We start from the raw sequence: 22319 nt of genomic DNA, 5'->3' as shown, positions 1-22319 counted from the left end.
CCCCACTTGACTCAATTCCTTTTTAGATCACACTTATATGGTATTTGCCATGTGGGGTAGGTGGTAATAGTTTGTTTTACAGATGTGGAAACTGAGGCAGAGAGTGGCCGAGTAGCTTGTTCCTATCGTGGACCCAGTCAGCGGCAGAGCCACATGGCAAAGCCACGCTGTCTGGCACCAGCAACACACTTTTACCCACCAGGTCAGGGGTTCTCCAAGTGGGTCCCAGGCCAGCAGCGTCAGTGTCACCTGGGGAATGCAAGTTCTCAGGTCCCACCCCCGACCTGCCAACTCTGGGTTCGAACCAGCCCTCCTGGCATCCTGATGTTTACTCAAGGTTTTGGGGTTATTTTTTTATTTGTGATTTTTTGGAATTTTCTGTGTAGACTGGTATGTCATCTGCAAATAGGGACAGTTTAATTTCTGCCTTTCCAATCTATATGCTTTTCATGTTCTTTTCTTGCCTTAAGAGCTAGCTGGCACTTCTAGTACTATGTTGAATAACAGAGGTCAGAGTGGAAATTTTTGCTTTGTTTCATATCTCATGGGAAAACTTTGTCTTTCACTAGTAAGTGTAGTATTAGCTGTACATTTAAAAAAAGATGCTCTTTTTCAAGTTGAGGAAGTTTTTCTCTATTTCTTGTTTACTGAGAATTTTTATCAAGAATAGTGTTGAATTTTGTCAAGTCAACTTTTTCTGCATCATTGAGACAATCATGTGATTTTTCTTCCTGGTGGATTACGTTGATCCAATTACTGAACCAGCCTTGGCTCCCTGGGATAAATTTTACTTGGCCGTGGTGTAAGTTCTTTTTTATTTGCTGGGCTCTGTTTACTAGGGTTTTATTGAGAATTTATGTATCGATATTCATCAGGAATATTGGTCTGTTGTTTTCTTGTGATGTCTGTCTGGTTTTCACATCGATAATTTTGGTCTCATTGAATGAGTTTTTCCCTTTTCTGTTTTCTGGAATAGATTGTATAGAATTGGTATTATTTATTTGTTAAATGTTGAGTGACACCATCTGGGCCTGGCAAGTTACCATCGTTTTAAATTATGGATTAAATTTCCTTAGTGGTTACAATAGTTTTTTTGTTTTGTTTTGTTTTTTATAATTTATTTTTTAAATTTATTGGGGTGACAATTGTTAATAAAATTACATAGATTTCAGGTGTACAATTCTGTATTACATCATCTATAAATCCCATTGTGTGTTCACCACCCAGAGTCAGTTCTCCTTCCATCACCATATATTTGAATAGTTTTCAAAATAATATTTTATACTGGGAAATTTTTGGCCATTATTGAGGTTTGTTTGTGTGTTTATTTGTTTGTTTTTGCCCCCCTCTCTCTTCTGGAGCTCCAGTTACAAACATGCCGTACCTTTACCTTGTCGTCTGGGTAGTTGAGGCTGTGTGCATTTTCAGTATTGTTTTTCCTCTCTTTTCCTCTGGTGGGATAATGTCTACGGCTCTTCAAGCTTGCGGGCTTTGTCACGTCCAGGATTTTCTTAAGCCCACTGAGTGAATTTCTCCCATTATAATTTTTAGTTCTAGCACTTTGGTTTTTTTCTATAGTCTCTGTCCATCTAGCGAGATTTCCTGTCTTCTTGTTTATCTTGAACTTACTTTATGTTCTTGAACACAACCGTAACCTCTACTTTAACTTGTTTTGCTCGTTCCAGCATCTTTGTCATCTCAGGGTGGTTGCACTTGGTTGTCTTTTCAGAATTGATCTCATGTTGTTGATTTTTTTGCATTTTGAATATTTTGACTTGTGTCCTTGATACTCTGCAAATTATCTTGTGGGAACTTGACTCTGCCGAGGGCTCAGGTTTTTGTTTTAGTGGTGGTCAGGCTCAACGTGCATGCTCCAACTTGCCTGTTGCGGTCGATTGTGGGTGTTGTCAACACACGGAGTTTGGGGTTCTCCTTCCTGGCTTCTCTGTCACTTGCCACAGTCCTTGCTACCCCTGCCCCTTCTCCTGGGCCTCACTCGTCTGGCTGTGCCACCTGAGGGCACAGCCTGAGAGAGGGCTCTTCCCCATCTGGTGGCCTCTGCCTGTCGATGGGACCTGTGGGAAACGGAGCCATGTGCTCTTGGCGCGAGGTCGCGCTTTGTTTCCATTCCCCGGCCTGCAGCTGTGCTCGCCCCTGGGAGCCCTGACCTTTCGCTGCCAGCTGCTTCCTCGCCTGCCCCAACTGCACTGTGTCTGGGAGGACCTACTTTAGAGTTTAGTGTTTACCATTTTAAAGCCACTCTCACGTGCTGGCTTCAGTATTTTAAATGTAATATTTGTGTTGTGATTGTGGCTGTTTTGTTTGTTTACCTTTTCATCTCTGTGTTTAGTGCAGTAAGGGGATAAGCACACACTGGACACAGTCAGAATTACCCTAAATCCCCCTCGGCTGCCCGTGAGTAGGGGGATGCAGCCTGTAGCGTTCAGTGCTGGGGGGCGGGGGACCTGGAGCTGATTGAGGGTCTAACTTCACACCAGCGCGTTGTCTTTTGCTAACTATACCGTATGGCATTCAGATACGCTAAATGTATGGGTCCTGTGTAGCTGATACTATCCAAACTGCAAGTGAATTTGTTTTTTATTTTTGCTTTAACTGTAGGCCGGATTTGAATATGCGTGTAAAGCGAAGCAATATGCGTGTAAAAGCAGTACTGAAACCAAGAGTTGTTATGAAACTGTCAGTTTTCAGGAACCAAAGCACTAAACTATAACAAATGGGCTGATTGTTAACTAAAACACAGATTGGTTAGAAGGTTTCACTTTTTGGTCACTACCAGTGATGTGATCTCAAGACAATGGAGTTTGGATCCATGTTGACATGGATTTCAGTCCTGATCTTCCATTTACTATCTTTCTGTAGTTGTGGCAAGATATTTAATATCTAAGTTTCCATTGTCCCATGTTTAAAGTTAGGAATACCAACATTTCTTACTTTAGAATTGTTGAGGGTTAGATGAACTAGCACAGCATTTCCTATTAGACAAAATAGTAAAAGCGTTCTGGGTGCCTGGTGTGGTACCGTGCTCTGTGTGGGGCCGTCCCGACATGTCACACACTGCGTGCATGCCATTGCCCGGCTCGGTCACAGTCCTCATCACGCACAGTCCCTAGCCCGATTTCCTCACTTCCTTACTCAAGTGTTAGAGTGGCGCCTAAAATCTAAATGTGCCCGTTAGGACAACCAAACAAATTACACTTATTTCAATGTTATAATAACTAAATACACATTTCAAAGGGGGTGAAAACATCAGTATGAAGGTGTCTCTGAGTGACCAGTGACCGAGTTGGAGCTTCCTCTGGATTCGGACGGCTGGGTAGCAACCGGGCTTTCCTCTTGACCAGTTTGAGAAACTTGAAGTAGTCGGGGTGCAGCATTTGGGGTTTTTTTCCAAGTGTCAGCTCATTTGGTGACACTATTTGCTCAAGCTCCCAAGTCCCCACTTGTGCAGAATGATTGAGAGCTATCAGGCCGTGTGGGGCTGGCACGGTGCCTGCCTCTGAAACGGGCTCTTTTTTCAGGCTATGCCTAGCACCAGTTCAGAAGTCAAGGAGCTGAAATCCATTATTGAGACTCTGCAGGAGAACCAGGAGCGGCTGCAGGAGGAGAAAGCCGAGGAAATCGAGCGACTGCACGAGGTCATCGAGAGGCTGCAGAGGGAGCTGTCCCTCGGGGGGCCCATGGAGCGGGAGCGCAGTCCTGGCCCGTCCCAGGACCTCCAGAGTGAGCTGGAACGCGAGCTGTTGTGCCCGCAGAGGGGCGGAGCCGAGGACCAGGCCGCGCTGCAGGCTGAACTGCATGCTGCGCTCGCGTCCAGGGAGGCCCTAAGCGGGCTGCTGGCCGATCAGGAACACCGGCATGGCCAGGCCCTGGAGGCCCTGCATCAGCGTCTGCGCAGCGTGGAGGAGGCTGCCGCGAGGCAGCTGGCCCAGCCAGAGCCCGGCGTGGCCTCCCACATCCGAGAGCTTGAGGCCGCCCTGAAAGCAAAGGACTGGGCGGTTGCCCAGAGGGATTTGGAAATCGAGACTCTGCACAGACGAACATCGGCCCACTGCGTCGAGCTGCAGGCCATGCGGTCGGCTGTTGCCCGCATCCGCCGCTTGCTGGAACAGCAGCACCCAGGCTCCACGCACGAGCCCCCTGAGCTGCAGCGGCTCCGAACGCAGTGCGTACGCCTCAGCCGCCAGTTGCAGGCGCTGAATCTGCACTTCCAGAAGTGCCAGAGAGAGCTGGATGAGCAGCAGGCGTGCCAGGCTCCTGCACCCTCTCCTGGGGAGGGCAGTGCCCAGGGACTGGAGTCCGGGGATGACGAGGCCTTCTGTAAGGAAGAGTTGGAACATGACGTGGGCAGGAGACAGCTGACCGAGGCCTCCCATGGCCATGACCATGGCCCACAGGTGGGCCTGGGCCCCTGCAGCTCCACAGGTGCAGGCTGTGTGCACTGAGGTCGGGGAGCGTGGGGCCTGGAGGATCCCTGGCCCTGGCAGCAGTGACACGGTGGCTGCGTGCTGGAGCTGGACCAGAGGGACTGGGTGTTCTGTGAAGGGAACTGAATCCTTTCCCTTCCTCTCCTGCTCCGTCTCTCTTTATCCTAATGCTTCTCCTCCCTGTGCTGAGCCAGGGGCACGCAGTTCCCAGTGGGTGGCTGGTGCCATGCAGGAGAGGCGAGTCTGTGGCTTTGTTCTGGCCTGGGGCCCTGGCCTGTTTAGGGCCCATAGAACCTCAAGCCAGAACACATGTCCGCAGTGAGAGGCTCTGGGTTTCAGTGTTTTGTAGATGTTTAAGCTTATTATCATTTTGAGTTATTTAAGCTTGTTAAAACTCACCTTTCTTTGATAGGGAACATCTGGTGATGGGCAGGTCACCATGTTAGGCCTCCTCCTAACCCATCCCCCTGAACTCTAATCCAGTATGTCATCTTTTATCCTGCATTTCCAGTGTAAGATGTTTCAAGCTCATTTCTTTTGGGAACAAACTTCAGTTGGCTTTTCAGTACAACTCGGAGGATTTGCCACCCACCACCCACGCCGGACCTCTGGACCTGCTGTGGGCCAAGCAGGCGGCCAGACCTGGGCTCCCGGTCTCCCAGGCCTGCGGCAGCCCAGCAGCCGGCCTCCCGCACCTCCGTGGTGCGTGTGGTCAGCGTCATCTTACAGCATCACCATTGTTTTCTCTGTTATTGTAGAGCCCAGTGAAGGGTGATGTGCAGCCTGCCAAAGCCCTGCTGACATTGAACCATGCGGGTCTCCACCACCAAGACAGCGTGACGTCGGTGCTCGCTGTCTGCCAGAGGCAGTTGGAGTCTGAACTGCTCCTGGTGAAAAATGAAATGCGCTTGAGTGCGGAGGCGCGTGGCAAGGTGCGGGGGTGGGTGATGGAGGTGATGCGTGTGAGTGAGGGGGCTCCTGGGGGGCGTTATAGATGGAGGTGGTGCACGTGAGTCTGGAGGTGCTCGGCAACAGGAGTGGGGGGGTGCACAGTTACTTGGGCACAGCAAGCATGGAGCCCATCATGAGCATAGCGATCTTTGGCATTTTCGCTGAGGTGACAAGCACACCAATAGACTCCATTATGTTCTCAGCTCTTCAGATGCGTTTTTGAAATTTCCTAGTATTCCACTTGAACAGTATCTAGAAGCTAATTTTGATTTGCGTTTCCCTAATGATTAGTGATAGTGAGTATAGTTTCATGTGCTTATTGGCTCTTTGCCTATTTCTCTTTGGAGAAATGTCTGTAAAATTAGTCCAATTTGTCGTTTCTTCTGTTACCTGTGCGTTTGGTGACCTATCTAAAAAATCATTGCCAAATCCACTGTTGTGAAGCTTTTGAGCTATGTTTTCTTCTCAGTTTTATAATTTTAGGTCTTACTTTAAGTCTTTGATCCATCTTGAGTTAATTTTTGTGTATGGTGTTCAGTAAGTGTCCAACTTCATTCTTTTGCATGTGTTTGTCCAGTTTTCCCAGCACCATTGTTGAAAAGACTATCCTTTCCTGACTGAATGGTTCTGGCAACCTTATTAAAAATAATTTCATTGTACATGTGAGGGTTTGTTTCTGGGCTCTCTATTCCATTGGACTATATATCTGTTTTTATGTCAGTAACACTCTTTTTCGATTCCTGTAGCTTTGTAGTAAGTTTGGAAATCAAGAAGTATGAATCCTCCAGGTTTGTTCTTTTGCATGATTGTTTTGGCTATTCTCGGGTCCTTTAAGATCCCATATGAATTTCAGGATGGGTTTTTCTCTTTCTCCAAAAAAAAGTCATTGGAATTTTGGTCAAGTTTGCATTGAATCTGTGGGCACTTTTGACATCTTAACAATATTAAGTAAGTCTTTCAATCCATAAATACGGATGCATTTCCATTAATTTCAGCAATTATTTGTAGTTTTCATCGTACAACTCTTTTACTTTCTTGGTTAAGTTAACTCTTAATTATTTTCTTTTTTGATTTTTTATGGTATTATAAATGGAATTGTTTTCTTAGTTTCCTTTTCAGATTGTTCATTGTTCGTATGTAGAAATGCAGCTGATTTTTATATGTTGACTTTGTGTTCTCTGCTGAATTTTTAAATTTATTTTAACAGTTTTTTGTGGAATCTTTAGGGTTTTCTACATGTAAGAGCATATCATCTGTGAACATAGATAGTTTTACTTCTTCCTTTCCAATTTGGATGCCTTTTATTTATTTATTTTCTTTATTAATTGCTCCCGTGAGGACTTCCAATACTATGTTGAAGAGAAGCAGTGAAAGTGGGTATCCTTGCCTTGCTCCTGGAGGAATAGCTTTCAGTCTGTCACCGTTGACTGTGATTTCCACTGTGTTACTCATGTATGGCTTTTATTATGTATGGTCATAATATGGTCATGTACGATCATTTCTTTCTAATCCTAGTTACGTTGAATGTTTTTATCATGAAAGGGTGTTGAATTTTGTCAAGTGCTTTTCCTACATCTCTTTTCTTTCTTTTCCTCAGACTCAATAACGTCCATCGTCTGTCTTCAACTTCACCAATTCTTTCTTCTGCCTCGTCAAGTCTGCCTTTGAATCCCTCTAGTGAAAAATTTTTTTTCCCCCAGTTATTGTACTTTTCATCTCCAGAATTTCTTTTTGGTTTCTTTTCAAGTTTTCTATCTCTTTATTGATGTTTCTGTTTTGTTTAAACATTAGTGTTTTTTGTTCTTCTTCTTTTTTTTTTTTTTTAACTTTCTCCATGTGTTCCTTTAGTTCTTTGAGCATGTTTAAGAGAGTTGTTTCAGAGTCTTTGTCTAGTAGATCTGCAATCAGGTCTTTTTCAGGGACAGTTTCTGTTGATGTATTTTTCTTCTCTGAATGGGTCATACTTTCCTGTTCCCTTGTATGCTTCATGATTTTGTTGTTGTTGAACACTGCGCATTTGAATCTAATGTGGCAAATCTGGAAATCAGAGTCTCCCTCTTCCTCAGGGTTTGCTGGTTTTTTTTGTAATTGTGTGTGTTTGTTTTTTATTGTCTTAGGCTGTCTCTGTTCTGAGGATCAGCCTGCGATGTGAGCTCAGGGTCTTTCAGCTCTTTCTGTAGCCCATGCCTTTCCCTGGACACACACAGTCACTTTCTAATTTCCTCTGTATTGTAGTTGATTTTGAATGTCCTTGTTTTTAATTTATCCCCAAAAGAAAGAAAAAAATGAAGGGATAGAAAAATGGGCACCAGCCCTTCAAGTCTCTGGAAGTCACTTCATCCAGAGCAGGAGGGGCCGCCGTAGCCAGGGCTCCCATCTCTGTATGCATCCCCGGTCAGAAGCAACAGTCGGAGCACAGATCCCCAGTGTTTGGAGGACAGGGTCTTTTGCCCACCTTAGCTCCCAAATCTGTACAAGCTGTTCCAGGAACACATACATGGTCGCCTGCTGTGGGCCTGGTTTTGGACTACAGATAGCTGCTATTCTGCTAAGAGGGGGAATTGATCCCGAGTGACCACAGTTTACTGTCTAAGCTTTCATCTGGAAGTTACAAGCCTTCAGCAAACTACCAAAGTAGTTCCAAAGATAAGATTCTGCCAGTGCAGTTGCTGTCCAGGTGGAGACAGCCTCCTGGTGCTTCCTGTTCCACCATCTTCCCAGAATCTTCTTCAGCAGTTGTCTTTTAGGCAGTGAGCTGTAAGCCTTGACTCTGACTTTCAAAAAATTTTAAAAAGCTTGAAATCTTAGGAGTCTAGAGGGACCAAAGAACTCATCATGGAATCTCATCCTTAATTGGTCACACAGACAGTCTCTGAAATTGACTTACAAATACCAGACAGACAAATGTTACACCATGTAATTAATTCAATCATTTTACTGTTTGCGTGTTCTTTTCTACCTACAGAATAAGGAGAAACCGCTGGAAGATTGTAAGCTGCGGAAAGTTGATCTGATAAGTCAGGTGAAACAACTTCAAGAAAAACTGAACTGTCTGGTATATTCTATGAACTTCCAGAACATTGAGACAGAGGATTTCAAATCTCAACAGCCATTGGCATTTTCTGATGTTTTAGAAAACAGTTTGAGTGATAGTTCCAATAACGGTGAAGAAACTGACAAATTGCCTCCTGTGGAAGCATTTACTATCAATAAAACCACATGGGATTTAGTTGACGTTATTGGAAATCAGGATTCGTGGATAAGAAATGAAAAGCCAAATGTCCCCATGGGAGAGAAGGTAGATGTGCAGGATGGGTCACTCGGGAGCTTGCACAGTAGCTGCAGTGACCTGACCCGCAGCGAGGGGGCCGAGCCCTTGAAGAGCGCGCTCAGCGCTATGGATGTGTCCTGGAGCTCCCCTGAGGCTGTCAGGAGGGACTCGACCCTCGAACCGCTGCCCAGCCTGCCCGTGACGCCCTGCTTGGACGCCTCCCTGAGCGACAGGACGAGCACCTCGCTGCTCCAGGCTGACCAGCAGGGGCTGCTTTGCTCCCGGGGCGAGTCAGCAGCAGCAAAGGCCCCTTGCTGGGCTGAGTCCCTGGCAGCTGTGGACCAGGCTCCCTCTGCTGACCCCCACGTGCAGCGGACGCCTGTGGTAGGTGGTACCCCTTGGGTGTTGTCCTGGGTCATGGGACTGTCTGTGTGGCTCGTGGTGTCACAGCGGCGGCATTGTTGGTTCACCTCCTGGCAGGCCTGTGGGCGGGTGTGGGCAGGCCCCTCAGTGTCCCGTCAGCTGTGTGTAGTGACAGTCAGTGTTGTCAGCACAGACCCAAAGCCACTGGGACGTGAACACTGAGAGGCCTTCCAGTGGTTCGTAGAACTGTGGGAGGTGCCTCCGTCCTCCTCAGAAGTCCCCCCAGGACTAAGTGCCTGAATTAACGCCGATGTGGACAAGTCCGGTCATGAACTCGTCCTCGTGTGCGGTTTGCATCCGGCGTCTTCATCTGGAATGTGTGTTTTAGCTTTACTTTCAGTTGTATTGCATATTTCAGAAGCTCCACGTATAATGCTAATTAATTTCAAGAACACTTCCATTTATTTTTTTTTTCAGATAGATTATATTTTTCCTAACATAATTTTGATATTTTGTGTATCGTGGGTTCAATAAAATAAAAAGTTAGGGGACTCGTGTTACCTGAAGTATCCATAAATGACCATTTTGTGCAAAAACATTTTAATCTGAAATGTTTGCTAGTGGCTTGTTTGAACTGCTCCTAGAGAACTGTGGGTGGCTTTGATTAAATTCGCAAAAGTGTGTGACCTCTGTGTGTCCAGGAGCTTTGAACACTTCTGTTTGCGTTTTGTGTGGGAAGGTGATAAAGTCAGCCTTCGAAAGTTTCCCCATGGTAAGTTCAGGTCCATGATGTAGTTATTTTGTGACCATTTAAAATTCCACCTGTTTGAACAGGAGAAAGATGTTGAGGATTTTATCACAACGTCTCTTGAGTCTCAAGAAAAGTCAAGATCGCCCCCTCTTGGGTTACAAGGAAAAGGCGATGAAAGTGAAAAAAGTGAGTCCGTCACCTTTTATGTAAACCTTTTATTTTTTGTAGTTTCGGACTCCAGAGGGCACCCAGAGGGCCTGCGTATCCTTCACAGGTCCCGGTGCTGACACGGGCTTCTTCCAGCGCGTGCTCCCTAGTATCTGTCTGTTTCTCTCAGTTGTGTTTGAAGCTTTCTCAGTCTGTTGAGAACTGGGACTCCTTAGCAGGCGGCCAAAGCAGCAACTGGAAGCCCCCAGGACCCCACAGCCCCCTGCCTCCCAGCCCCAAGCTGGGCGCTGTTGGGGACGAGCAGGGCAGCTCTGCAGCTGCTTTTCCCTGGGCCCCCTCTGGGGTCCAGAGTGTGAGTTCCCTCCCAGCCATCCTGGACTGGCCATGGGCTATAGGGCAGAGGGACGAGTGGGGCCACATGCTTCTGAGGGGCTTTGCATTCTGACTTGAGGGCCCTCGTGTCTGACAGGTTCCCGGTACCTCAGATTCTAGGCCTGGTCCGTGGTTCCCTAGCCCACTCGCTGGTGCTCACCTCCTGGCCAGATGTGTACTGCTGGCCCAGCGGCTCCCAGCCAGTCCTTGCCGGTGTCTTTCTCTTCCTGCCCCCAGCCCCTCTGTCCTCATGCCCTGGGTTTGGAGAGGACAGGCCCTGCACGCCTGTCTGCTGAGGTGCTTGTTCTGTGCTGTGCTGCAGGTTTGTCCTGTCCTTAGAGGGGTGAAGAAACACGTCCCCATCTGTAAAATGAGCCAAGATCCCTAAGGTTTATGTTCAAATGATGGACATTACCATTTGAAAGGTGCAAAACACACTTTTCCCGACTTCATGTATGTAGTTCTTGCCTGATGTTACCGTCTTTGGTGGCCCCTCGGTGTCTTCTGCAGGGAGAGGAGTTGCAGCCACCGCTCCCCAGCAGGATGGTGGGGTCTGCCTGCCCTCTGCCCCCCACCGAGCGTTCTGATTTTAGTCCCTCACCTGGTGGTGTGTTCCAGGTGATGGCGATGGAGTAGAGACACTCACCCAGAGCCTAGGAGGACAGGACGCCCCCACTGCTAGTCCAGCAGCGCCCCCTCCTGCCTCGTGGAGTTTCCGACGGCCGCTGGAAGCCATGAAGGAGAAAGTGGTCCCTTCGAAGCACGTTGAGGTAACTGCCGTGGGGAGCGGGGTGAGGTGTGGCCGTGGGCCGTGCTGCCGCAGGAAAGGCCCACCATGCGCAGAGGCTGACTTCATGCCTTGGGGACGTGAGGGGCGCTGTCCTCACCCCAACTTACCCGCAAGGACAGCTCTGGGGAAGCCATCACCTCTCAGCCCCTTTGGGTAGGATGTAGACGGCCACCATGGATGTCACCGTTCCCATCGCTCTGTAATACAGGGCCTGTGGGCAGGGACTCTGACAGGAGGCCTCGGGGACATTTCTCTGTGCCCTGGGTCTGGGCTCCTGGGGCCACTGGAGGACTGAGATCGTCAGTACTGGCCTGGTGCCGTCTGCAGGCGTCACCCGTCTGCTGGGACAAGTGCCCAGGCCTCCCATGGGGCTTCCTCAGGGCTTGGCAGCTGCGGTCCCAGGGGGGCCAGGGCAGCCCATGACGTCTTCATGACCTGTCGTGGGAGGTGGCCCCAGGCCCTGCCCCAAGCTTCTCCCAGGCCAAGGGGAGGGACAGTGTCCATGAGAAAGGAGATGGGATGGCCAAGTCGTGGGGGCCACCCTGGAATGGCTTCAACAGAAATTGACCCTTTCCAAAGCAGTGTTCTGCTGCCCCTGCCGGTCATGGGGGTGGGACTTTTAAAAAGCTGGCGGTTAGGACGCAAGCTCTGCTCTTGAGCACAAAGGCAGTGCAGGCGTCCCCGCAAAGGCAGGGCCACCAGGGACCGGTAGTTTGAAGCTGATGTCTCCTCTTTCTGAAATGTCCCGCTGCAGGCTTTGCTGCAGATGGTGTGTGACGAGAGCCGCCACATCCTGGCCCTGTCTGAATACCGTGGACCCCCCAGCGCGCTGGGCAAGGGCGAGCCGAGCACCCCCCTCGAGGGCTTCCCGTGGGGGGGCCAAAGCCTGTTGGAGGCATTGCCAGCACCCCAAAAGGGAGAGAAGGTACAGAGATGTTCACGAGAGACAGAAACCGTGGGTTTCGGCCACTCTGAGGGGTTTGTTTGGCAAATTAAGCAAGAATAGGGAACAAGAGGTGGTTGGTGTCTGGCAGGGTGGCCGGGCTCCTGGCCACATGCCGGCCCGGCCCAGGCCCTGTTAGGGCAGGAGAGGCCTTGGGTAGGTGGCGTGGGGGTCAGGATGGGGCAGTGCTGAGGCGAGGGCCCAATGAGAACCACGTCCAAGGGGAGCCAGCCTGCCATGGGTGTGGGGGAGCAGGGGAAGGACCCAGGCTGGACCTGCAGAGGAGGGGCCCAGAGCAGGGGCTGGAGGGCAGCCGCCAGAGCTGGCCCATGCTCTGTGCTCCATGCGCTCTGGCACGCACATACCCGCCTCAGTGGCCACCTTGGGCCTCCCCTGGGCCCAGGGCCTCGTGGTGGGAGAGGCTTCCTGCTGCGGTTCGCTCGGCCTGATCTCACCGCCATCTGCAGTGTTTCTTCCCCTCTTGCCCAGCACCGTCAGCCTTCCCTGCCCCTGCATGGTCGGTCCTGGGCACTCGTGTCTGCTCTCCTGCCGGGAGCATCTGTGCCAACTGAGCTCCTTGCTCCCAATTTCAGGAACCTCCCGGCATGAGCCTTGACTGGAGAGGAGAGTTCCTGCAGGTTGTCCAGGAAGCCTTTGCAAAGGAGCAGGACATGCTGTCGGCACTGCAGCCCCGAGGGCACGGCTATGGCCCCGTGGCCCTCCTGTCGCAGCAGCTGGAGCAGGTAAGCTCGGGCCTCATTCACCCTGGAGCCCCCGACCTTCAGTCCGGGTGTAACACAGTTTTTCTGTGTGCAAGTTGTCCTCCTGTACACTTCACTCCGTTCTGGAAATAACCGGCCTTTCCTCGAAAGCAAAAGCATCTCCACGCTGCCTGGCCCTATGCTGTGATCACAGCGCCCGGGGTCAGACGTCGGAGGGTGTTGGCCCTTGACGAGCTTAGCGTCCTGTTGCACCAGCTCCAGGTTCTGGGGACGGACGGTCACATGTGTGCTTGGCGAGTAGGCTTTCCCACGATTAGGGACTCCCAAGTCCACAGCTTGTAGCAGCAACACTGGAGGCGCGAGTGTGCAGAGGGTGGGCTGCTCCTGGGGCCGCCAGCACTCAGGGTTCTTCCGTCACATTCCATTTCCCATGTGGGTGGGCTCCCCTCCCCTGAGCCTTCCAGTCTGACTGCTTTCCCCCCTTCACACGTGTCCAGGAGGCCCTGCAGGAGAAATCGCCGGAGCGCCTGCATCTGTCCGAGAGGAGCAGCTTGCTGTCCGAGATCCAGGCCCTGCGAGCCCAGCTGCGGCTGACGCACCTGCAGAACCAGGAGAAACTGCAGCAGCTGTGCGCGGCACTGACCAGTGCGGAGGCCCGTGGGAGCCAGCGGGAGCACCAGCTGCGCAGGCAGGGTGGGTACGGCCCCGGCGGCGTGGCCCCGGCTTGGTGAGACGGCGTCAGGGTAGCAGAGTCCCCCGGCCTGCCTAGCACTGGGTTTGGGGCTGCAGTGACGTCCTGCTTTCTCAGGTTCCTGAGTGCAGGCCCAGCAGCCTTGTCGTCAGAACACTGGCTGCAGCGTTTCTCGGTTCTTAGAACTCTGAGTGAAAACGACTGAGAGCGGTCAGGGCAGAGGCCTTGCCCAGGATCCCAGCAGGCGGTGGGGGCGCCCATGTCCAAGCAGGTGTGCCGGGCACCAGCAGGACCGTGTCTGGGACACCCCGCAGCGTGCACTGGGCTCAAGCAGCTGTCATAGTGTCTACATTTAGTTAGATTCTTTGAGCTGTTTATGTAGAGACTCGTGTTGCCTGTGAATAAAAGCATTTTACGTTTTCCTCCCCACCTCCCTTCTCCTGCACGGCTCAGGCCGGTGAGTATGCCATGAATGGATCCCCTGGCCCGGCCATAAGGGAAGCCCTCCGTGTCTTACCCTAAACACTGTGTCAGCTGTGATTGTCACAGACGCGCTCTGCCAGCTCTGCCAAGTGCCTTCTCTACTTGTGGAGGATGAATGATGGGCTGAGTCTGTCGAGTGGAACAGCCCTACGTTTTGGCCGTGACTCCTCGTCGTGGTGCATTAGCGTTTCTGGGCTGGATTTGCAATATTTCGCATCTGCGTTCATGAGGGCTACTGGTCTGTCGTTTCCTCTCTTCCAGTTTTGGTGTTGGAGTAACACTAGCCTCATGGAGGATTGAAACATGTCTATACCCCTTCTGTTTTCCAGAGAAGTTTGTACAGAACTGGGTTTATTTCCTAAGTTTTGGGAGAATTCTCCAGGAAAGCTGTCCGGGCTGGGGTTGGCTCTTTTGGAGGCATTCAATGTAGAAGCGGCAGGTGGGATGGCATTTTAGAGTGACCACCGAGAGGCCACACCTGGCCTCTGGCACCAGGCATGGTGGGCTCTGAGCGGCCTCCCACGTGCAGGTCCATCTCGGCTTAGCTGCAGCCTCTGTCTCTGGGGAGACTCCAGACCTGAATTGCTACAGGGGCGGAGCGGGCTTGTGGCCCATCCCGGGAGCCACGTCGAGTGTGCGTGCCCGCATGCCTGGTGTGGGTCATGCACGCTCTCTGACCGCCCGGAGGCCACGGCCTGGTGCCATGCACGGTGAAGCCAGTGACGAGAAGAAGGAATGTGGCTCCATCATAACTGACGGCTTCTAGGTCACCGAAGCTTCATTCACTCTCTGCACCCCTCTACTGGCTTGTCTGGAACTCATTAAGTTATTCATATAGCTCTCTGGCCTCGTGATGAATGCTGTTTTATGTTCTTCTATCTCTTTCTTAGTTGAGTTACTGGCATACAAAGTTGAGCAGGAAAAATGTATAGCGAGCGATCTCCAGAAAACCCTCAGCGAAGAGCAGGAGAAAGCCAGTGACGTCCGGCAGCTGCTGCTGGTGGAGGAGAACACAGTCCGAGCTCTGAAGTCGGAGCTCTGCGAGTGCAAGCAGGACAACGAGAGGCTGCTGGAGTCCCTGAGCGACGTGCAGCGGGAGGTCCTGCAGCTGAGGTACGGCTGTGCTCCGGTCAGTGTGGCCCCGGTCCTGGCAGAAGCGTCCTGCTCCCATGGGTTTGCAGTGGCGTGGAGCCCAGGTGCAGAAGACGAGGGGGGCGGCAGGGTCCTGAGGGCTGGCCCGCGACGCACCTGAGCGTTCTGTGCCGTGGGCCCGTGTGCAGTGGCGTCTCCCCACAGGTCCGTGCTGGATGGCAAGGAGGAGGACTTGCGGGCCGCGCTGCAGGAGCTCGAGAGTGCTCGTGGGGAGGAGCGAGCCCTGCAGGGCCGGCTGGAGCACGAGCGGCTGCAGCGCCTGCACGCAGAGGCCCAGCACGCCCAAGCCCTGGGGGTGAGCGCCACCGGGCCGGCTGGAGCCGGGAGCCGCTACGGTGGCTCTTTTCGTCTGGGTGACCTTTGCAGTGACAGTGTGGTGGCCGCGATGCTGGTCAGTCCCCACCATCTCCAACCGTTTGATTGTGCTGGGCAGACACACGAGGCGCAGCCTCAGAGGCCTGTGTCAGGCCGCGTCGCGTAGGTGGCAGGACCCAACTCCTGTGCACGATGTGGGTTGTGTGAATCTGCGTTTGGTTTGGCAGCTCCAAGACTATGTGTCCAGCGGGCATTCTGTGGTCCTGGGCAGGCCAAGCATGAGTTCCCAGCCACAGTGCAGCTGTGTTTCCACAGTGCAGACTGGGTGTGTGTGTGTGTCTGGGTGTCCTGGATGTTTGGTTCTCCTGAGGCGGGAACGGGGCCAGGAGCATTGTGCATTTACCCAGAGCAACTTTTCCGAGTAACAAGATAGTTACAGTGCAGTTGTCCCTGGACACTGCGGGTGTGGACGGCGTGGGTCCACTCGGGTGTGGGTGTCTGTCAGCTGACCACTGTTTACCGTGACCTGCACAGTTCACACCCGCGTTGCTGAAGGGTCAGCTTCGCAGTTGTGGGTCTGTGTGTGCAGAGGCCAACTATACTTACACGCGTGGGTTTTTGGCTTGGAGAGAGGTCGGCGTCCCTACCCCCGTGTTACTGAAGGGTCAGCCCCGTGTCCTCTCTCACCCACCCGGCCAATTTCAAAAGGTGTGACTGCTGGGTAAGGATATAAACAGCAGTTTGGCTGGAAAACAGCCTTCCTCCTGATTTCAGATCCTCCCTCTCATTTCCCCCGGACAGGAGCTGAGAGTGTCTTTGGAGAAGCAGTGTGCTCAAAACAATCGACTGTGTGTCACGTTGAAACACGAGCAGACAGCAAAGGACAACCTCCAGCGGGAGCTGCAGATTGAGGCCTCGCGCTGCGAGGCGCTACTGGCCCAAGAGCGCGGCCGGCTAACCGAGCTGCGCAGGCGCCTAGAGGCTGAGCAGGGCCGCTCCCAGGAGCTGTCCGAGGCCTTGCAGCATGAGCGCCTCCTGACCGAGCGGCTCAGTCGGAGGTCACAGGTGCCGCCAGGGCAGCCCACCGTGCCGCGCAAGCTGAAGGATGAGAGGGCCCGCGTGGCAGAGCTGCAGGCCGCCCCGCAGCAGCCGGAGGCTGAGGCACAGGGGCACTGCCAAGAGCTCGAGAGGGAGAAGGAGGTAAGTGCCATGCCAGGGGCTACCGTGCAGGCCCTACAGACCCCCAGGCCTGAGCTGAGCTGCAATCAGGAGACAGAGGGGGAGACGCCTGTGTGGCCACAGGCACAGGTAGAGCAGTTACACACGAGGCTGGCAGAGCAAGGACACCAGGACACGCAGAGGAGAGCGGGGACGAGGCAGAGCTGTGCAGACGCGGACAAATGGAGGAAGTGGCAGAGAGACAAGGAGAAACTGGTGAGAGCCGCCCTCGGCGCATGTGAGCATGTAGGCCTAAGTTGGTAGGGCAGGGACCAGGGACGAGCCACGCGATGAGGGCGCTTCCGGCCGCTCTCGTCCACCGGCTGCCCCACTGCCCGCAGTCCTGCAGCAGGTTTGGAAAGCAGTCAGTGCACGTCCCCACCTTGGATGTTCCTCCAGGTCGTGTGGATATGTGGGGCCTAGCAGTTCCACATGAGTTGAGGGCTGGCATTTCTGTTTCTGTAAGAAAGGCCATGGGATTTTGGTAGCCATTGCACCGACTGTAGGTCGCGTTGGGGAGTCTTGTCACCTTAAGGTTAACTCTTCCCACCATGAAACTGGAAGGTCTCTCCATTTATTTATGTCTTCTTTAATTTCTTTCAACTGTGTTTTCTAACTTTGAGATGATAAGCTTTGCACTTTTGTTAAATTTATTCCTAAATATTTTAATGTCTGTGATGCTGTTGTAAATGGACTTACTTTCTCAGCTTCAGTGTGAGGTTGTTCATTGCTCATGTGTAGCAATCCGGTGGCTTTTTCTATGGTGACCTTTCACCCTGCAGCTTAGCTGTACTTGTTTATCAGTTCCAGTGTTTCTGTGGTGGATTCTTTGGGATTTTCCAGGCACAAGAACATCCACCTGCACGTAGGCATAGTTTGACTTCTTCCTTTTCAATCTGGTGCCTGCGTTTCCTCTTCCTGCCTGATTGTCCTGGCGGGAGCTTCCAGGGCAGCAATGCTGGACGTGGTGAGGGGACATCTGGGCCTGTTCCTAATTGTCTGGCAGCCGTCAGTCTTTCGCCATTAAGTACAATGGGAGTGGTGGGATTTTCGCAGATGCCCTTTATCAGAGGGAATTCTCTTCCTAGATTTTTCAACGTTTTCTGTTTTTGTTGGAATCATGAGAGTTTTGGGTTTACTTAGTATCTTTTGAAGTGTACGGTTTGTCCTTCATTCTGCTGGTGGGTGTGTCGCATCGATTTCCGTAGGTCACACCATCCTTGCCTGCCCTGGATGAAGCCCACTTGATTTTCGTGTATATATAATTCTTTTCATATGGTGCTGGATTTCACTGTGTTTTGCATCTGTGTTCATAAGGGATGTTGGTCTGTGGTTTTATCTCCTTCTGGTGTCTTTACTTTTGATATCAGGATGATTTTGGCCTCACAGGGTGAGCTGGATAGTGTTCCCTCTTTTAATTTTTAGATGAGCTTTAATTTTAGATACATTTTATGTCAACCAAAAGCCTTTTTTCTGAGGAAATTATATCCTGTATCTTCTCATACATTGACATTTATTTTGACTTCTTTAAAAATATATATTTTTTTAATTTGGAAAAAATACCTTCACAATTTCTGGTTTGGTATTTTGTGAAATTATAAAAAGTTTTTAAAAATGCACAGGGAAAACCAACGACCTGGTCTTTTTAGTGATTAGCCTGCTGTGATATAGTTGAGAAATGAATATGTGTTCCTAAGAAAACTCTAAGTTTCTAAATGTTACAAGGATAAATCAGATTCCAAAATGCTATAGAATTAGTTTTATAAGTTCACATGAGGACATGATTAATATTTTTAACAGCTTTCCTGAGACGCAACCCACACACCACTGAGTTGACAATTTCAGGGGCACAGGGCAGCAGTTTGTAGTGCTTTCACAATTTAGTACTTTCACCCCCACCTTCGGCTTTAGCACACGCTGATCTCTCAAGCATGGAGCCCTGCCTGTCAGCGGTCACCCCCCACCCCACCACAGCGCCTGGCAGCCACTAATCCACCTCCAACCTCTCTGGATTTTCCTGTCTGGAATTTATAAATGGAATCATACAATGGGTGGCTTTTTGTGTCTGGCTTCTTCCTGATGTTTGTAAGGTTCATCCATGTTATAGCGTGTGTAAGTAATGGTTAACAATTTTTACTGTGTTACTCACCCTTTAAAATAGTTGTAATGTTTTGTCACCAGAAGTCTTGGAAAGGAGAAGAATAGTTGGGAGGAGTGACAGAGTGGACAGAGCATGGTCGGGCGGCACTGCTAGTTGTTTTGTGAAGGAGGAGCGTGGCATCAAGTCGCTGGGTGGGCCTGGGTGACTCAGAGCCCAGAATGTGTTCAGGGTTTGTGCTGCACGCGTGTGCACTGGCCTTTCCCCTGGGAGAAAGGTCTGCAGCCTCCAGGTGCTTTCAAGATGTTCCCCAAAGCATATATCAAGTTTACAGCCAGGCCCTTTTACCTGATTTTCTTTTTTTTTTAATGTATTTTAAATTGAGTGGTAACTTGAAAGACACAATTACAAAGAAAATGTTTTTTTCTAAGTTAAATTTTTAACTGTTCTCCACAATACACTGAAAGGGCAGCTCTGAACCTGGTGGCCTAGGCCATGCGGTCGGTTCCGTGCTGGGGTCTGTCCCAGCCTGTCTCCCTGTCTGCATGTCTCCAGCCACATGGACGTTTCCCCGCGCTCTTCTTGTGTCCCCACTGGTCCACCTGCTCTGATGACTCGTCTCGTAGCTCTTTCTCGGTGGGGGCTTTCCACTTAGTGAGGCCACAGGGTGGCCCAGCTTCATGCTGTCCATGTGTGTATGTGTGCACGCGTGTTCACATGGCTGTTCACATGTGCACACGTGTGTGTTGAGGGTGGTGGCCTAGACATGGGCCTCTGAGGCTTCGTCCTGCGTGCGTCAGCGTCCCGGTCCTTCTCTTTTGTACGTTGGCTTCCCTGGGCCTGTGAAAGCTGGCCGTTCTCAGAAACACAAAACATTCCACCCTAATAGCACTGGGCCTGTGCCATCTGTGAGGAAGGGCATCTGGACCCCGTGAGCACCCTCCCCGGGTGACGTGGGCTGGGCAGCCCCCTGGGATCCAACACTGGGCGGGGCCCCGAGTGCAGGGCTGGGCTTCTGGGATGCGTGTGACGCCCTTGCCTGCCCTGCCATTGACAACAGCGAGAGCTGGAGTTGCGACGCCAGCGACAGGAGCACAAGATTCAGCAGCTGGAGCGGGCAGCACACCGGTCCCCAGAGGCGGGGCGTCTGCAGGAGCAGCAACAGAGCCTGGAGAAGATTCGGCAGCAGCTGCTGGGCGCAGCCGGGCTGCTGACCAGCTTCATCAACCAGACTGTGGACAGGTCAGTCTGGGGACCTGGAGGGCCTGGCCGTCCTGCGCCTCTTACACGAGGGGCAGCCTGGGCTCCGAGCCCATGTGTCAGTGACCCACGTGTTCGGATGAACTCAGGGTGCACTGTCCTGTGTGCTGCAGTGACAGAAGTCCACATTCCTTGGGATTGGTTCTCCCCACACCAGTTAGACTTGTTCACACCCAGGGGGTCCAGGGCCGAGCACGCCCACCCGATCGGGGGGTGCCGTGTGTTGGCCATGCCAAGGCCTCTGCTCATGACCGGGTGCGTGTCGTGGTTGCGGAGCCCAGCCTGGAGACCAGGGTGTGTTGTGTGAGTAGCATAATCGACGTGAATGTGGCCCTTTCCTGCAGACACAGAACCTCCGCAAACATAGTTCCCTGTGATTGGAGTTCCCTGGCAGCAGCGTGACCGCTGAGCTGTCCCGTGGGAGGCGTGAGCGCCGAGGGAGCCTGGTGCTCAGCGGGCAGTGGGGTGGCCAGAGCCTGCTGGGCCTCACAGGCTGCCCACGCCAGGGCTTGCCCACCTGCGTGGACAGAACGCGCTCGATGTCCTTGACAAGCATGTTGACGGTGGGCCGCACGCGGCCCTCCCAGGAGCCTGGTGCTCACCCCTCTTCAGGGCAGCATCCCGCCTGGCGCCGGGTGGTGGGCAGTTGGGATCCGTATGAACCATCTAAATGTGTCTTCATTTTGACAGGACAATTAATGACTGGACATCATCAAATGAGAAAGCGGTCACATCTTTACTGCGGACGTTAGAGGAGCTCAAGTGCGAGCTGAGCCCGTCCACCTGCTCCCAGGTGAGATGCAGCGGCCGCCCGCTGCCCGTTTCGATTTCATTGTGACTGGTCGTTCCTCTGTTCCTTCCTCCATCTGTCTTCAGTTTGGCGGTCGGTGAGCGAGTGGGTGCCTCAGGGGTGTGGCGCTCAGGGCACTCCTGTGAGGCCCCCGGTGGGCTCTGGCCGTCGCACACCCGTGTGGGGAGCCTGCGCCCTGTCAGCTGTGTCTCCAGGTGTGTGAGGTCCTCGTTGCTGATAGGAATTTCTGGCAAGTGTCTGTGACCATTTTGCGATGACAGTTTCTGGTGACAGCAGCGTACTGGCAGGCAGCCAGAGATCAGTGGGTGTCCTTCAGCCCACCTCTTGTCTGCCGGGCACTGTGCCTTCCTCGCGTCCCTGCCACAGGCCAAAGGTTCCTCTGGTTGTGGAAGTAATGAGCCTGTTTCGAGGGACTTGCTCACCAGCCCCCTGGGAGCAGTCCTCCTCAGACGCAGCTCGCCCTCCTTCTCGCTGCGTCTGAGGCGCGTCCGGGGATGCGCACATGACGTTCTCTGGTCAGCGCTGCCACGCGGTGTCGGGTCCAGGCCCCAGGCCCGCTCTGTTCATACAGCTCAGTTTTGTGCTGTCTGTTTCAGAGAGGATTGAGGAGAAATGTGATTTGATGAGTTGTACTGTTTCCTGTCCCACAGACGCTCTGCCCAGCCTTACAAGCTTCCCACAGAACCCAAAAAAACGTTTCAAATGATAATCCCTGAAAAAACTGACAGTAAGAAACAGAGGTGGTGTGCGTGCCACTTAATAAAAACCCTTACACGTTTGTTTTTGTTTCCTCCTTCTCTAGAAAAACATGACAACACAGCGACCCGAGCAGCTGGTGGGTATCCTGCTCAAGGACAATGACTCTCTCAGGAAGGCCCTCGGCGCCGTGACCCGGGAGAAGGCGGGGCTGTGCCGGGCTGCGACCCGGCTGGAGAGGACACTTGCCCAGCACCTGCTGAAGGGCTGCACGCTCAGCGTACGTATGCGCCTGCACAGGGCTGTGGCCTGGGGCAGTGCCGTCCCCTCTCCAGTTAGCGCTGTGAGTTCTGTCCTCCCTGGTGGCCACAGCTGCTTCTGTTCCATAGTACTGGGTGCCCTGCTTTACTCCGAGCCAGATGTATCACACACTCTGTCTCCTGTGGCCATGGCTTCACACAGAAGTCCTCTGGCCCTGGCCAGGACATGGGGTGTGTTGCATTTCACCTGAGGAGTGCCTCTAGGAACTGTCACAGCGATCGGGTGGAGATTTTATTGGCTGCCATGCTAATAGCATTAGGATCTATTATAATCAGCAAAGGTTCACTGTAAGGGGCAACGTTTTGTCCTGGATCTGCTCTCGGCCACCGACATCTGGTTCTGGCTGGATTGTAGGCCTTTTCCTTAACTGCTGACCTTGCCTCCTCCTTCCTTTGCTTCCCCCCGCCCTTGGGGCCCCTATGCTTCCTGCCTACAGTCACCATGCCAAGAGTTTATAGTTTTACTTTTTACTTGGAGGTCTGGGCTCCATTTTGAGTT

General features: G+C 52.1%; 1 protein-coding gene across 13 annotated transcripts in view; it reads left to right on the top strand.

Annotated features, from left to right (window-relative positions):
* PCNT (pericentrin) overlaps nucleotides 1-22319 on the top strand; it is a 111755-nt gene that overhangs the window by 76742 nt on the left and 12694 nt on the right. For 11 of the 13 annotated variants that reach the window (XR_012492119.1, XR_012492102.1, XR_012492108.1 and 8 more), the window contains 14 exons: nucleotides 3540-4415; nucleotides 5204-5377; nucleotides 8362-9051; nucleotides 9865-9967; nucleotides 10940-11091; nucleotides 11866-12036; nucleotides 12648-12797; nucleotides 13274-13469; nucleotides 14841-15063; nucleotides 15247-15397; nucleotides 16219-16851; nucleotides 19794-19975; nucleotides 20684-20786; nucleotides 21607-21780. Coding sequence is in view for 10 of the 13 variants with exons in the window: in XM_074319981.1 (XP_074176082.1) it covers nucleotides 3540-4415; nucleotides 5204-5377; nucleotides 8362-9051; nucleotides 9865-9967; nucleotides 10940-11091; nucleotides 11866-12036; nucleotides 12648-12797; nucleotides 13274-13469; nucleotides 14841-15063; nucleotides 15247-15397; nucleotides 16219-16851; nucleotides 19794-19975; nucleotides 20684-20786; nucleotides 21607-21780 (3978 nt within the window). In the remaining 3 variants the exon portion in view is untranslated. Of the gene's footprint in view, nucleotides 1-3539; nucleotides 4416-5203; nucleotides 5378-8361; nucleotides 9052-9864; nucleotides 9968-10939; nucleotides 11092-11865; nucleotides 12037-12647; nucleotides 12798-13273; nucleotides 13470-14840; nucleotides 15064-15246; nucleotides 15494-16218; nucleotides 16852-19793; nucleotides 19976-20683; nucleotides 20787-21606; nucleotides 21781-22319 lie in introns of all 13 variants that reach the window. The other 2 variants (XM_019717059.2, XM_074320090.1) reach the window with 2 other exon arrangements.

Source organism: Rhinolophus sinicus, linkage group LG01 (assembly GCF_036562045.2).
Source record: "Rhinolophus sinicus isolate RSC01 linkage group LG01, ASM3656204v1, whole genome shotgun sequence".
Classification (NCBI taxonomy): Eukaryota; Metazoa; Chordata; class Mammalia; order Chiroptera; family Rhinolophidae; genus Rhinolophus; species Rhinolophus sinicus.
The sequence above is the reverse complement of the archived record's forward strand: the minus strand, read 5'-3'. Positions and strand labels throughout refer to the sequence as shown.